Here is a 16,400-nt window from a genome sequence, read left to right on the forward strand (position 1 = left end):
CTATCCATGCAAGCATGTTGCCTCTAACACCATGGGCCCTTATCTTACTCAGCAGTCTCCTGTGCGGCACCTTGTCAAAAGCCTTCTGGAAGTCCAGGTAGATAACATCTGTTGGCTCTCCTTGGTCTACCCTGTTCGTTACTTCCTCAAAGAATTCTAGCAGATTTGTCAGGCATGACCTCCCCTTGATGAAACCATGCTGACTTTGCCCTACGTTACCATACACTTCCAAATATTCAGAAATCTCATCCTTTACAATGGAATCCAAAATCTTACCGACGACCGAGGTTAGGCTAATCGGCCTGTAATTTTCTGTCTTTTGCCTTACTCCCTTTTTAAACAGGGGTGTCACGTTAATGATTTTCCAGTCCTTTGGGACCCTCCCTGACTCTAGCGATTCCTGAAAGATCACCACTAACGCTTCCACTATCTCTTCAGCTGGCTCCTTTAGAACTCTAGGGTGTAGTCCATCTGGTCCAGGTGATTTGTCCACGTTCAGGCCAATCAGTTTTACTAGCACCTTTTCCTTGGTGATGGCCACCATACTCAGCTATGCCCCCGACTCTCTCGAATTTTTGGGAGATTATTCGTGCCTTCCACATTGTGGGTCTACCTACAATACATGGTCTGCAGCGGTTGAAGAGGGCAGCTGAGCAACACACTTTCAACGGCACCCTAGGGACAGGCAATAAATGTTGGCCCAGCCCAAATCCTACTAATGAATAAAAAAAATGTGGAAACCTAATGACAGTTGCCATGCCCTGGAGAACCACAAGTACAAAAAGTATCACCAAGTGGAGGAGCTTGCACTGAATTTTGAAGCTCATGAAGCTCGCATTGTTCCTTGTAGGGAAGAGGAGGCTCTCTTCTTACAGAGTGAGTGGGTATGATCTGATATATATGCTTGTTTTGGTGGTGGAGGCAGATTTAGTCTCTTAGAAGAGGGGAGAATGTCATCAGGCAATGGTAAAAGGTTCACTGGTGGTATAAGTGGATTGAATTTGCAGATAGTTGGTTGAGTGGCCCAAATTGCAAATGTAGTGCTGTAATCACTCTTTAATTCCATCTGCCTTTAACCATTGCTGTCTATCTTGTCGTCTAACCAGTGGAGGAATCCTTTTGCTAATTGTTGCCCAATTCCTAATGCTGTGAACTTAGACAAGAACCTACTGAGCCTTAGTATATTTTATAATTATGAAAAGGTTGAACTGTTACATGGTTTGATGAAAATAGTTTGAACTGTTTGCCTTGGAGAAGGAAAAAATTGAGAGGATATACTCAATAAATCAGGCAGCATCTGTGGAGAAAAACAGTTTTATTTCATGCTTTCACAGGATCTTGATGTCGCTAGCTGGGCCACCATTTATTCTATTATAAAGCAGAGGTTGCCCCCCTCTGAGAACTGAATCAAAACACCCAAAGAAGAGCACCTTGCCCTATGATCTATAAGGAGTGTGAAAAGTGGTGTAAGCTGCCTTTCAGCAACCTTTTGTGTTTAAATGAAATAAACCCCTGACACTCACTTTACAATCAACATGTAGTAATTTACTTATCTAACAGTGAATAACTTAACTAAACTATTAACAAACCAAATAAACCCCTTCTAATTTCTAACTATTCCCGAATAAATCAAGATTCTAGTAGCATGCTGTTCCAATAAATATAAGTCCCACTTATATAAAATAAAATTTTAAAAAGTAGAATTGAGTCTCTCGAAATTACAGTCAGATTATGTGTCTTCCGGAATGCTCTGTGCCTTCTCCGTCAATTCTTCTGCCAGGAAGGTCTTCTCCGTCGATTCTTCTGTCAGCAATATTCACTAATTGTGGCTTGGGTACCTTTGTTCATTCGATGGCCCTTCCTCTAAGACTTAGAGGAGTCTGTGAGAGCCAGCGATTCTCTGTTGAGAGCTAAGAGTTGTTAACTCTGGCAGGTGGTAGTTAGCTCTCCTGTCTTTGCCCGACTGCCCCTTCTTTTATACCCTTGATGACATATGAACTTCTTACAATAGGATTGGTCTTACGTTGTCAAATCCATCAGGTTTAAATTTAATTGGTTTTTGGTGTCTAAGTGCCTGGTTCAAATTGATTGGCTAAATTCAAAACTTGCTATCTTTGTAAAAACTGCTGCTTGGTCTGCTAACGGTATGGCCTTTTAATATGAATGTTTCAAATTGGGTGCTGTCTGTGTACTTGCAAACTTTCAAACTGCTGCTGACAGATTTTTTTTTTATAACTCTAAGCATACAAAAAGCTCATCATCTTTTAAAGGGACTGCGCAATGTTTTCCTCCCTAGAATTTTACAAACACCCCATTCTAACTTCCTGCTTCCCAATCCATAAGTACTCCACCCAATTTTGCAACACCTCCCCACTTAAGAAAAAATGAACCATCATTATGAAAAGAAGGCTTCATTTTTTTCCTTTAGATCTTAACTCCATTATATTACTAGATCCATAGCTCATTAATCTAGAGCTACATTTCGTACTAATTCTATATAAAACATTGAAAACTACCATTTCTATCTTACATAAACATTTTTCTTTTAAACCCGCGATAAAGCACCCGCGATAATATTTTCACAACCCGCAACATGTACTATCTGTAAATTAAATGCTTGTAATGTGAGACTCCAATGAAATAATCTAGTGTTCTTGTCCTTACATTTTTCCAGAAATGTTGAAGGATTGTGATCGGTATACACAATCGTCTCTGATGCATTGTTTGCAACATAAACATTAAAACGTTGGAAGACACTTACCAAACTGAATAACACTTTTGGTTGAATATTTTTTCTGGTGAATATTGAGTTATTTTGAAAAAATAACCGATTGGTATTTCAATTTCCCAATCATCCTCCTGTAACAATACAGCATCAACCCTTACATCGTTTGCGACGATGGTGACTTCGAAGTATTTCAAAAAATTTGGCATGGCTAAAACTGGCGGTGGTTAACACTGCTTATAAATTCTCAAATGCCTCTTTGGCATTGTTCTGACCACTGAAATGTTGTGTTCTTTTTTAACAAATCCGTCAGCAGTGCCATCACGCTGTTAAAGTTTGGTACAAATTTCCTGTAGAATCCACTCAGTCCTAAAAATTGTAGGATTTTCTTCTTCGAGGATGGTCTTGGAAATTCCTCGATGGCCTTCATCTTCATGCTCCTTGATGTCATCTGTCCATGTCCAATGTTGTGCCACTTCTATGTCACTTCTGCCTTCACAAATTCTGTTTCTGCAAGTTTATGACCAACTTTGCCTTCTGTAGTCTCACAAGGAGCTCTGCCGAATGCACCATGTGATCTTTCCACGAATGGCTAAAGATCACTAAGTCATCTATATAGTTACCACAATTAGTCAATCCTGCAACAACTCTGTTCATAATCCTTTGAAAAGTGGCTGGTGCATTTTCATTCCAAAGGGCATTACCTAAAATTGATGTAGGCCATTTGGGGTTACAAAAGCAAAATCTTCTTTTACTGTCTCTGGCAAAGGTACTTGCCAGTACTACGAAGTAAGTCCAACTTTGTGATGTAAGTGGCTTGTCCTACTTTTTCCACACAGTCTTTCAGCCTTGGAATTGGGTATTTGGTCATGGTGTTGACCTTCCAATAATCTGTGCAGAATCGTTGAGTATCATCAGGTTTGGGAACCAACACGATTGACGAACTCCAATCGCTTTGACTTGGCTCGGTGATATCTTCTTGGAGCATCGCTTCCACTTCCTTCTGAACCTGCATTGCTTTGAGATGATTAAGCTTGTAGGGGAGTTGTTTTATCAGAACAGCATTCCTTGCATCAACCTCATGTACTGTGGTGTTAGTACTCCCCATTCTATTTCTACATATGTCCTCATAGCACTGTAACAGTTCTCCATTCCTGGGACAGATAGCTCACTATCCCATCCCTTAACGACTTCCTCATTGTTCAATTTATTCTGAGGCCCATCAAAATAAATAATTTGGATTTGATTCCTAACCCTGAGTGGCAGTAACTAATACCTGTTTCTCCAGTTCCCTTTCCCTGTCATAGTAAGTTTCAGCATGTTCAAATGACATAACCAGTAAATTTTTTTCCTATCTGGCACCTTTACCAGATAATTCGCCTGACTTAATTTCTTCTCAATTTGATAGAGACTACTAAACCTTGCTTTGAAGGGATCTCCTACCACTGGTAACAGTACCAATACTTTATCCCCATGGAGAATTTTAGATTTCCTTATCTGCTTCTTGCTTCATATTGCTTTGCCACCTTCGAATGTTGTCTAGCTAATTCAACTACACTGTTTAATCTTTCTCTCACCTCAGATACACAATCCATCTGTGAGATCTCTGACTTCGGACCTATCAACACTTTCTTAATTAATTTTAAAAGCCCTCTTACTTCGTGTCCAAATATCAATTCAAATGGAGTTGATTAATTTGGAGAATCTCTAATAGCAAATAATATAAATGGGATACCTTTTCCCAATTACTTGGGTAGTCCTAGCAGTAAGCCTTCAGCATGGTTTTTAGGGTCTGATGCCACCTTTCCAACGCTTCCTGGGATTCAGGATGGTATGCACTGGATTTAAAGTGTATGAGGCCTAAACTATCCATGAGCTCCTTAAATGGTTTGGCAGTAAAATTGGACCCATGATCTGATTGAATCTCCCTGGCTAGTCCATAATGGCTAAAGAAAGCAAGCAACTCTTCCACAACCTTTTTTGCCTTGACATTTCATTTTGGAATTACCTCTGGAAACCTGATAGACATGTCTATTATGGTTAGCAAATACTGATTCCCACTTTTGGTTTTAGGGAGGATACCTACACAATCAATCATAACTCGCGTGAAAGATTCTTCAAATGCAGGAATTGGCACTAAAGGTGCGGGATTTGTTACTGCCTGTGGATTTCCTACCATCTGGCAATAATGATAGTTGCGGCAAAATTCAACCTCATCTTTACATAATCCAGGCCAATAGAAATGCTTCTGTATCTTAGCCTGAGTCTTCCTCACTCCTGGATGATTTCCTACTGGTAATTTGTGTGCTATCTGCAGTAAGTCCTGTCTGTATTCTATCAGCAACACAAACTGGTGAACTTTAGCCTATTTCCCCTTGCACTAACTTACCAAGGTCTCCATTTCCACCTTAAGATTTTATCCTTTGGATAATAGTGTTCTGGGATACCTTCTGATTTCTTTCAGAGTAGGCTTTATGATATAAATCTTTTATTGTCTCATCTTTTTGTTCTAACTTCATTAATCTTTCAAAACTAAACACCTCTGTCTGATCTTCTACCTGCGTAGGTTTTTCCTTTACCGTCTCATCAAACAAAGTGTCAGCTAACTGGACTCAACTCCTTCATCTTTCTCTTTTGTTTTCCTGTCTTGTTTTAATTTGTGGCTGTGGGATTTTGTCACCACACAGTCTAGAAAAATTCCAGGGTATTTTTCTTTTAACTCCTCAGTTCTCTGGATTTCTTTTGTCTTCCATTACAATGGGCATCACTCCCACCTATGATCCAGCTATATCATTTCCAAGAACAAGCTGTATTTTTGGAAAAGCTAATTTTTCCATTACTCCCACTGCCACTTATCCAGTTTTGATTGGATTTTCTAGCCTTATCTTTCACATGGGGAACACTAATTCACTCTCCCTTTATTCCACAGATTGTCATTGTCTCGGGCAATGTTTCAGAAGGAATGCAGATATTTTCATCTCTTACTATTAGAGACTGATCCGCTCCCGTATCTCTCATTATTTTAACTTCTTTACCTTCTCCCCTCTTGCTTCCTAAGTAAGTCTTTGAAGAGATCGGGCACGCTCTTACTATCCAGCTGGTGACTAGGCTGTGCGCTCTCCTGCAGCTCGTCGACTTCACTTGGGATTTCCTTCACTACGTTAACTTATCCCACTGGTTTAACCTCTTTTATCGGATCGTCTTTCCCAGACCCTTTCTTAAACCACCGGCACTGTGACTTTGTAAGTTCCACCTTATTGCAGTGAAAACATCTGAGGTCTTTCATCGTTTTTTCACCCTCTTGGGTTTCTTTTTTCACATGTGCTAAACTGTTCCCATTGTGATCTAAGTTTTGTTTTTCATTGAAGGATCTCCCTCTGTCCCAATTTCTATCCCTCACGGAATGAAATTGCTGTCGGAAGCTAGATTTCAATTTATGCTCTAATGCGTATTCATCCTCCATCCCAGCAGCTCTTCTCACTGTTTAAGCTCTCTGTTCCTCAAAATAAGTTCTTATCACTTCTGGAAGTGAGTTTTTAAACTCCTCCAGCAGAATAATATCTCTAAGAGCCTTGTATGTCTTTTCTATCTTTAATGCTCTCATCCATCTATCAAAGTTGTCCTGTTTAATTCTTTCAGACTCGATATAAGTGGTGTAATCTGCCTTTCAGTAACTTCTAGTGGTTAAATGAAATAAACCCCTGACGCTCACTTTACAATCAACAAGTAACAATTTATTGATCCAACTCTAACAGTGAACAAATTCACTAAACTATTAACAAACCGAATAAATCCCTTCTAACTACTAACAATTCCCAAATAAAACAAGATTCTAATAGTATGCTATTCCAATAAATACAAGGCCCAATTATACAAAATAAAATTTTAAAAATGTAGAATTGAGTCTCTTGAAATTACAGCCAGGTTACGTGTCTTCTGGAATGCTCTGTGCCTTCTCCGTTGATTCATTTGTCAGGAATATTCACTAATTGTGCAATGGGTGCCTTTGTTCTTTCAATGGCGCTTCCTCTAAGACTTAGGGAAGTCTGTGAGAGCCAGCGATTCTCTGTTCAGAGCTGAGGACTGTTAACTCTGGCAGGTGGCAGTTAGTTCTCCTGACTTTGCCCAACTGCACCTTCTTTTATACCCTTGATGACATATAAATTTCTTACAACAGGATTGTCCTATGTTGTCAAAACCATCAGATTTAAATTTAATTGGCTTTTGATATCTAAATGCCTGGTTCAAATTGATACGCTAAATTCAAAAATTTGTTGTCTTGGTAAAAACTGCTGTTTGGCCTGCTAACTGCACGGCCTTTTAATACAAATGTCTCAATTCAGGTGTTCTCTGTGTATTTGCAAACTTTAAGTTGCTGCTCGCAGACTTTGTTTTAAAAATCTCCAAGCATAGAAAAGGCATGTAATCATTTAAAGAGACCACGCAATGCTTTCCCCCCCTAGCACTTTACAAACACCAAATTCTAACTTGCTGCCTCCCAATCTACAAGTACTCTACAGAACTTTGCAACTATTCTCCATTGTTAATTTACCTTGAGAAGATGGAGATTCACTGTAGTACATTTCTGTAGAAGTTTGATTCAAATGATTAGCTTCCAAGCCACTCACCGTCCAGGTTTGGAAATATATTATTGTTCCTTCAGTGTCACTGGGTCAAAATCCTGGAATTCCCTCCCAAACAGCATTGTGGGTCAACCTACAGGACTTGGACTGCAGCAGTTCAAGAAGGCAGCTCTGCACCACCTTCTTAAGGGCAACTGGGGACAGGTGATAAATGCTGGCCAGCCAGAGATACCCACATCACACAAATGAATTAAATAAAAGTCTATTTCAGTGGGCATTAAAGAGTGAACCAAATTGCTGTGGGTCTGGAATCAAATGTAGGTCAGACAGGTGACCAGATGGGTTTTTACAGCAATCTACAATGGTTTTGTGATCAGCATTACTGAGCTTAGCTGTTAATTCCAGAATTATTAATTGAATTCAAATTCCATTAATTGCTGTGGTGTGATTTGAACCTGTGTTTCAGAGCATTAACCTGGGCCTCTGGACTGCTAGGCTAGTAATATTTCCACTGAATTGCCGGAAGGCATAGGAAATGTTTCCCGCTGACTGAAATATTTTCAGTATTTTTCTTTTATTTCATATTTCCAGCGTTCCTAGTGTTTTGCTCTTTTATTAAGATTGAAAGGAGGTAGAGAAGAACAGTTCACATTGGAAAAACGATTGAGAACAAAAGGGCACAGATTCAAAGTAATTGGCAAATGAGGCAATGCTAATATGAGTTAAAACTCTTTATGCAACAAGTGATTAAGGTCTGGAAAGCACTTTCTGAGATTGTGGCGGAAGCTGATACATTTGACGACTTCAAGAAGGAATTGGGTTATTATATGAAAGGGAAAACTGTGCAGGATAGAGGGAAAAGATGGACTGTGGCACAAGTGAATAACTCATTCAGAGATTTAACACAGGCATGACATGCAGTTTGAAGCTATCTAGAGGAAGCGTAATAGATTGATACCCAAACTGAGAAAGTTGTCTTATGAGGAAAAGCTGGACAGACTGGGCTTGTTTCCATTGCAGTTCAGAAGAGTGAGGGGTGATTTGATTAAAGCTTATTGAGTTCCAGAATAGTCTAAACAAGATGGATTTGGAAAGAATAAGTGAATAGGTGAATCCAGAACTAAGGGTCACTTTGAAAATTTAGGGTCATCCTTTTTAGGATAGAGGTGAGGAAAAAGATTTGCTGTCAGAAGTAAAATAACAACAAGAACTGCAAATACTGAAGATCTGAAACACAAACAGAAATTGCTGGAGAAACTCGTCCGGTCTGGCAGCATCTGTGGAGAGAAAAGCAGGGTTAATGTTTTGAGTCCATTAACCCTTCGTGAGAACCAACAGACCTGCTAAGTTTCTCCAGTAATTTCTGTTTGTATTTTCTCTCAGAGGTTGTGCAACTTTGGAACTCTACCTCAAAAGGGAGTGGAAGCAGCATTGTTGAATATATTTAAGTCAGAGAGATGGATTTTTGTTAGGCAAAGAAATCACCTGTTATCGGGATAAATGGAAATATGAAATTTGAAACATAATAAATCAGCCATAATCTGATTGAATGGTGCAGCCGACTCCTGGCTCTGAATGGAAAGTCCTGCTGCTAATTCATATTGTCGTATGATTAGCCTCCTTCTGTACTATAACAGTTCTTTGATTCTTTATCTCATTTTCAATTAATCTGGCTTTGCTCCATGTTTCCCTAAATGAAATAATCTACATAAAAATTTGGATATAGTTAAATCTAGAGAAACAAAGTTTTGTAAGGATGAAATTGTATCTATGGAAGAGTAATTGTGAAGTTCTTTCCCACAAAAGTACAATGAAAAGTCATAGGCGGTGAAATTATAATTTTCCAATAGAGACAGACAGCATTTCACTAAATTTACACTATGAAATATCAAAATAAAGGAAATATGGTGAATCCAGAACATGGTGTCAAGGTAGGTCAGACCAGTTAGAGCAGTGACATTAACTTAAATTAACGGAAAGTAAATTTAAAACAAATATTAGAAAATTTGAATTCAAAAATTGATGTGGTTAGAACAAGTCAAAGACGTTAGGAACATTCAAAATGCAACTGATTGTTAGACTGGGTGGATTAAGCTTAAAAATACATAATGTCTTATTGTATTTCAAAAGTCTCAAACTGCTTCACATAAAATAACTCAATGGAATGAGCTATGATGAACCAAGTGGCCTTTTATGGTCCTTGATTTTACAGACGTTTTGACTTACAGGAGCGCATTTACTGGCAGAAGAAAGTAGAGCACATACAGAACCTTGAGCAAGGAGATTCAAATAAATGCGAACTAGAACAGGTTCTGAAAGAAATTCATAGTGAATATGAACAGCTCGCTAAAAAGAATAAAGAGGATATGGAGAAATATAAGCAGAAGGTAGGTTTGGAAAATAGTGTCATACTCATTACATTTTAGAAAAATGTATGACTACACACCAGTTAATGGCTGTCATTTATGAATGAATCAAATAGACATATGGGCAGAATTTTACAGCTCCCTGGCAGGAGTGGTTAAATAAAATTCTTACTCCTCTCTGCCCAAACTGTTACAGTTTTACAGGCCCTATGGTAGCCCACACCCTCACTGCATTTGAGGTCATTAAGTGCCTAATAATTGATGAAAGGTTTTCAGAGATCAGGGAGTTGGGGGGCCAGTCTAGCAGATCACACTGCTCAGGCTTGGGTGAGGGGAGGAAATGCCTTAATTGTTTCCTTTTAATTACCTTCCTTTGTAGATTGGGTCAACTCTCCTCTGCCTCCCCCAATGTCTGCCCCTTCGTAACATTGATGCCACACAAGTGCTGGATAATTACCATTTCCAACAAAAGACAATCTAACTGTCAGCTCTTGACCTTCAGTGGCGTTTCCATTACTACCTCAGCCTTAAATATATACAAGAACTCCACCTCAACATTTCTGGAGCAAGGAATTCCAAAGACTGACAAAACTTTTAAAGAAGAAATTCCTTCTCATCTCAGTCTTTATTCTGCAACAATGTTCCCTGGTCCTAGGCCTTTCCATCAGGGGAAACATCTTCTCGGCATTTACCGTTAAGCTTCTTAAGAATCCACTATGTTTAAATGAGATCATCTCTCATTCTTCTGAACTCCAGTGAGTAGAGTCCCAACCTCTTCACCCTTTGCTTGTAAGACATCAATATCAGGGATCATGACAGGGAGCAAGGAATGCCTGTTGGATTAAATTGCATCTGTTTCAGTGCAAGAGGACTGACAGGTAAGGCCAATGAACTCAGGGCATGGATATCTATGTGGGACAGTGATATTATAGCCATTACAGAAATATGGCTAAGGGAGGGATAGGACTGCCAGCTTAATGTGCCAGGGTACAGGTGCTTCAGGCAGGACAGAGATGGAGGAAAGAGGGAAGGGGGAGTTACATTTTTGATTAAGGACAGTATAACAGCAGTAGTCAGAGATGAAATAACTGAGGGAACATTCAGTGAGACTTTGTAGGTGGAGCTAAGAAATAAGCAGGGGATAGTGACGTTATTGAGGTTGTGATATACGTCCCCCCATTAGTCAATGGGAACTAGAAGAACAAATATGCAGGGAGATTGGGGAGATTTGCAGGAGCAGTAGGGTTGTCATAGTGGGGGATTTTAATTTTCCTAAATAAACTGGGACTTTTTTTTCCCATTCAGTTGTGGGATGTGGACATCGCTGGCTGGCCAGCATTTCTTGCCCATCCCTAGTTGACCTTGAGAAGGTGGTGGTGAGCTGCCTTCTTGAACCGCTGCAGTTCACCAGCTGTAGGTTGACCTACAATGCCATTAGGGAGGTCTAGGATTTTGACCTAACGACAGTGAAGAACGGCGATATATTTCCAAGTCTGGTGAATGGCTTGGAGGGGAACTTGGAGGTGGTAATTTTATTCCCATATGTCTGCTGCCCTTGTCCTTCTAGATGAAAGTGGTTGTGCGTTTGGAAGGTGCTGTCTGAGGAGCTTTGGTGAATTTCTACAGTGCATCTTGTAGATAGTACACACTGCTGCTACTGACTGTCGATGGTGGAAGGAGTGGATGTAGTGCCATCAAGCGGGCTGCTTTGTCCTGGATGGCGTCAAGCTTCTTGAGTGTTGTTGGGGCTGCACTCATCCAGGCAAGTGGGGAGTATTCCATCACGGTCCTGACTTGTGCCAAGTAGAAGGTGGACAGGCTCTGAGGAGTCAGGAGGTGAGTTACTCATCGCAGTATTCCTAGCTTCTGACCTGCTGTTGTAGCTATTGTGTTTATGTGGTGAGTCCAGTTGAGTTTCTGGTCAATGATAAGCTCCAGGATGTTGATAGTAGTGGATTCAGTGGTGGTAACACCATTGAATGTCAAAGGGTGGTGGTTAGATTGTCCCTTATTGGTGATGGTCATAGCCTGGCATTTGTGTGGTACGAATGTCACTTGCCACTTGTCAGCCCAAGCCTGGATATTGTCCAGATCTTGTTCCTTTTCAACATGGACTGCTTCAGTATCTGAGGAGGCAAGAATGGTGCTGAATATCGTACAATCATTGATGATTGTATGATGGAGGTAAGGTCATTGATGAAGCAGCTAAAGATGGATGGGCCAAGGACACTACCCTGAGGAATTCCTGCAGAGATGTCCTGGAGCTGATATAACTGACCTCCAGCAACCATGACCATCTTCCTCTGTGTAAAGTATGACTCCAACCACTGAGAAGATTCTGAGGGATAAGATATACATACATTTAGAAAGACAGTGTTTGATTAGGAGTAGTCAGCACTGCTTCGTGCGTGGGAGATCATGCCTAACAAGTTTGTTAAAGTTCCTTGATGAAGTGACCAGGAAGGTTGATGAGGGCAGGGCGGTAGACGTAGTCTACTTCATCATAGAATTCCTACAGTGTGGAAACAGGCTATTCAACCCAAAAAGTCCACACCACCCCTCCGAAGAGCATCCCACCCAGACTCACCCCCCTACCCCGCATGTCTCATGTCTAATCCACCTTACTTGCACACCCTGGAAACTACAGGCAATTTAGCATGGCCAATCCACCTAACCTGCACATCTTTGGACTGTGGGAGGAAACCGGAGATCCCAGAGGGAACCGACACAGACACAGAGAATATGCAAACTCCACACAGACAGTCACCTGAGGGTGGAATCAGACCCGGATTCCTGGCGCTGTGAGGCAGCAGTGCTAACCACTGAGCCACCGTGCTGCCTCACAAATTTGTTAGAGTTCTTTGATGAAGTGATTAGGAAGCTTGATGAGGACAGGGCGATAGACCTAGTCTATTTGGATACCAGTAAGGCCTTTGGTAAGATTCCACATGGTCGGCTGCTCGGAAGGTTAGACCTCATGGAATCCAGGGAGAGCTGGCAGATTGGATACACAATTGGCTTGATGGTAGGAAACAGAATAATAGTGGAAGGATGCTCGTCGGACTGGAGGCCTGTGACAAGTGGTGTGCCTTAGAGGTCAGTGCTGGGCCCATTGCTGTTTGTTATCTACATCAATGATTTGGATGAGAATGTCAACACAGTGTGGAGCTGGAGGAACACAGCAGGTCAGGCAGCATCAGAGGAACATGAGTTGACGTTTCGGGTCAGGACTCTGATGTGTTGACTCTGACTCCAGCATTTGCAGTTCTTGCTATCTCTGAATGAGAATGTACAAGGCATGATCAGTAAGTTTGCAGATGACAATAAAATTAGTGATATCCTGGACTGTGAGGAAGGTTATCAGAAATTGCAGCAAGATCTTGATCAGCTGGGAAAGTGGGCCGAGAAATAGGAAATGGAGTTTAATATAGGTAAATGTGAGGTGTTGCATTTTGGAAAGTCAAATCAAGTAGGAGTTTCATGGTGAATGGTAGGGCCTTAAGGAGTGCAATGGAACAGAGGGATCTTGGAGTTCAGGTGCATGGTTCTCTGAAAGTGCAGTCACAGGTAGACAGGGCAGTGAAAAAGGCTTTTGGCACACTGGCCTTCATCATTCAGGGCATTGAGTTTAGAAGTTGGGAAGTTATATTGCAGTTGTACAGAATGTTGGTAAGGCTGCACTTGGAATACTGTGTTCAGTTTTCATTACTTTACTACAGGAAGGATGTTATTAAACTGGAAAGAGTGCAGAGGAGATTTACAAGGATGATGCCAGACCTCAAGGGAATGAGTTATAGGGAGAGATTGGACAAGCTAGAACTTTGTTCTTTAGGCCGTAGGAGACTGAGGGGGGATCTTACAGAAGTGTATATGATCTTGAGAGGCACGGATAGGGTGAATGCACTCAGTCTTTTTCCCAGGGTTGGGGAATTGAGGACTAGAGGGCATCGGATTAAGGTAAGAAAGGAAAAAAAATATGGGAACCTGAGGAGAAACTTTTTTACACAGAGGATGGTACTCACCTTTCAAGGCGAGAGGGGAAAAGTTTAAGGGAGATATGCATGGTAAGTTCTTTACACAGAGGTGGTGGGTGCCTGGAACGCGTTGCCAGCAGAGGTGGTAGAGACGGGCACGATAGCGTCATTTAAGATGTATCTAGACAGATACATGAATGGGCAGAGAGCAGAGGGATACAGATCCTTGGAAAATAGGCAACAGGTTTAGATAGAGGATCTGGATCGGCGCAGGCTTGGAGGACCGAAGGGCCTGTTCCTGTGCTGTAATTTTCTTTGTTCTTTGCATATGGAATAAGCTGCCAGCAGAAGTGGTTGAGTTGGGTACGTTAACAACATTTAAAATGCATTTGGATGAGTACATGTATAGGAAAGGTTTAGAAGGATATGGGCCAAGTCAGGGAAATGGAGTCAGCGTAGATGGACATTTTTGGTCGGCATGGACCAGTTTGGGCCAAAGGGCCCATCTCCATGCAGTAGGACTCTATGACTGTATCAATTCTCTGAATTGCCTCCAATGAAATGATTGTTTTCCTTAAATGAGGAAAGCAAAGCTCCTTACAGTACTCCAGAGATAACAAGGTGTAGAGCTGGATGAACACAGCAGGCCAAGCAGCATCAGAGGAGCAGGAAGGCTGATGTTTCGGGCCTAGACCCTTCTTCAGAAAATCTCCCCAGTACCTTGAACAGTTGCAGTAAGCATTCATCCACCAAACCCCTTAAAAGAACAGCGAACATTCCATTAGCCTTCCTGATTACCTGCTGCTCCTGTGCTAGCTTTCTGTGTTTCATGCACAAGCCACTCCACCGCGCCCCCCCCCCCCCCCCCCCCCCCCCCCCCCTGTGTTACAGTTTTCCACAGTTTTTCTCCATTTAAATAATATCCTGTTCTTTTACTCTTCCTTCCATTCCTCATTAGCTGGTATTTAAAGAGGTCTTCATTTCCTCATCAACACTCCTTTTTCAATGTATTGTTTCCGATTTTCAAAAGTTGCATCTAAGAACTGCATTTCCAAATCATCTCTCGTTTTATAGATTCTTTTTCTTCCGGTCTAATTCAGTTAAAATACAGTCTTGAAATAATGCAGGGTGTTCTTCCTGCAATATTTCAGTTTCTTTTACCTCCACTGGTCGTTGCACCAACATTGGTGAGGCCATTATTCCAAAATAAAACCCATTCTTCCTGTGGGTATTTGTTTCACTTCTGCCACTACAGATTCTTAATTTAAAATGGAAGCATGTTAACTTATTTATATCATTGTAATTGTTCCATCCTTTCTTCTTTATTATTTTGGTGTCTCTATGTCTATTCTATAAGCCTAGCACACCTTCCAAACGCAAGTTTTCTGTTTTCTTGTGATATAGCATTGGTATCTGCTAGAACTGCTGCTTCTCCGATCTTTAATACATCTAAATAAGTTTTAAATGTGCAGAAATGCTATTTCTGAATTCTTCCATGAGTATAATTTCCTTCACATTCTCAACATTTTTCTGCAGGTTTAATGATCTAAACCACTGATTCCATAGCATTTCTTTCTCTCTTGCACTTTCTACAGATGTCCGGTTAGTTTGTTTCTTTTCCTAAATTTAAACTGATAAGCCTTAGAGCATTGAATATTGTCTCTTTGACCTCTTTTTACTCTGCAGGTTGTCCTTCTGCCAAATTGAGGTGCACAGTTATAGCTATATGACCGTCTTTATCAAAGAGGGAGCTACTGCTTAGGCCATGGTGATAAAGGAGGAAACTCTGTCACGAGAAGCATTCAAATTTGATGCTTAAGTAGTGTTGCATAGAGTGTTGATACTTAAAGTCGACGGGCACGTGTCTAGATGAGATGCAAGTAAGGGTATTGAAGGAAGTGAGAGTCAAATTTTCAGAGGCACTGTCCACACTCTTTCAGTTTTCTGTAGACTCGGGGAGGTCCCAAAAGACTGAAGAATTGAAAACATTACAACCTTGTTCAAGAAAGGTTGTAAAGATAAGCCCGACAATTACAGGCCGGTCAATTTAACTTCAGTTGCGGGAAAGCTCCCAGAAACAATCTATCGGGATAGAATTAGTAGGAATAATGGAAATAGATGGATTGATTAGGAAGAATCAACATGGATACCTGAAAGGGAAATCATGCTTGACGAGCATGCTGGAGCTTTTTGAGGAGGTAACAGACTTGATAAGGGTAACACTGTTGATGTGATGTACATGGGATTCGAGAAGACATTTGATATAGTGCCACACAACAAACTTATAATAGAACATAGAACAGTACAGCACAGTACAGGCCCTTCAGCCCACGATGTTGTGCCGAACTTTTACCCGAAACCTAAGGTCTATCTAACCTCCACCACTACCTTATACTATCATCCATATGCCTATCTAATAGCCGCTTAAATGCCCCTAATGAGGCCGACTCCACTACCCTCTCTGGCAATGCATTCCACGCCCCTACCACTCTCTGAGTAAAGAACCTACCTCTGACGTCTACCCAATATCTACCTCCTTTCACTTTAAAACTATGTCCCCTCATAAAAGCCACCTCCACCCGAGGAAAAAGTCTCTGGCTGTCTACTCTATCTGTACCTCTGATCATTTTGTACACCTCTATCAAGTCACCTCTCATCCTTCGTCGTTCTGAAGAGAAAAGCCCTAGCTCTCTCAACCTTTCCTCGTAAGACCTTCCCTCCATTCCAGGCAACATCCTGGTAAATCTCCTCT

General features: G+C 41.0%; 1 protein-coding gene across 3 annotated transcripts in view; it reads left to right on the top strand.

The window, feature by feature from the left end:
• Positions 1 to 16,400, top strand: part of LOC109921663 (desmin-like) — a 152,304-nt gene that overhangs the window by 67,154 nt on the left and 68,750 nt on the right. For 2 of the 3 annotated variants that reach the window (XM_048599543.1, XM_048599545.1), the window contains exon 4: positions 9,537 to 9,695. The exons of the other annotated variant lie outside the window; for it this stretch is intronic. In XM_048599543.1, coding sequence (XP_048455500.1) covers positions 9,537 to 9,695 — 159 coding nt within the window. The remainder of the gene's footprint in view (positions 1 to 9,536; positions 9,696 to 16,400) is intronic. 3 annotated transcript variants of the gene reach the window in all.

The sequence above is a fragment of the Rhincodon typus genome, chromosome 7, assembly GCF_021869965.1.
Source record: "Rhincodon typus isolate 14 chromosome 7, sRhiTyp1.1, whole genome shotgun sequence".
Classification (NCBI taxonomy): Eukaryota; Metazoa; Chordata; class Chondrichthyes; order Orectolobiformes; family Rhincodontidae; genus Rhincodon; species Rhincodon typus.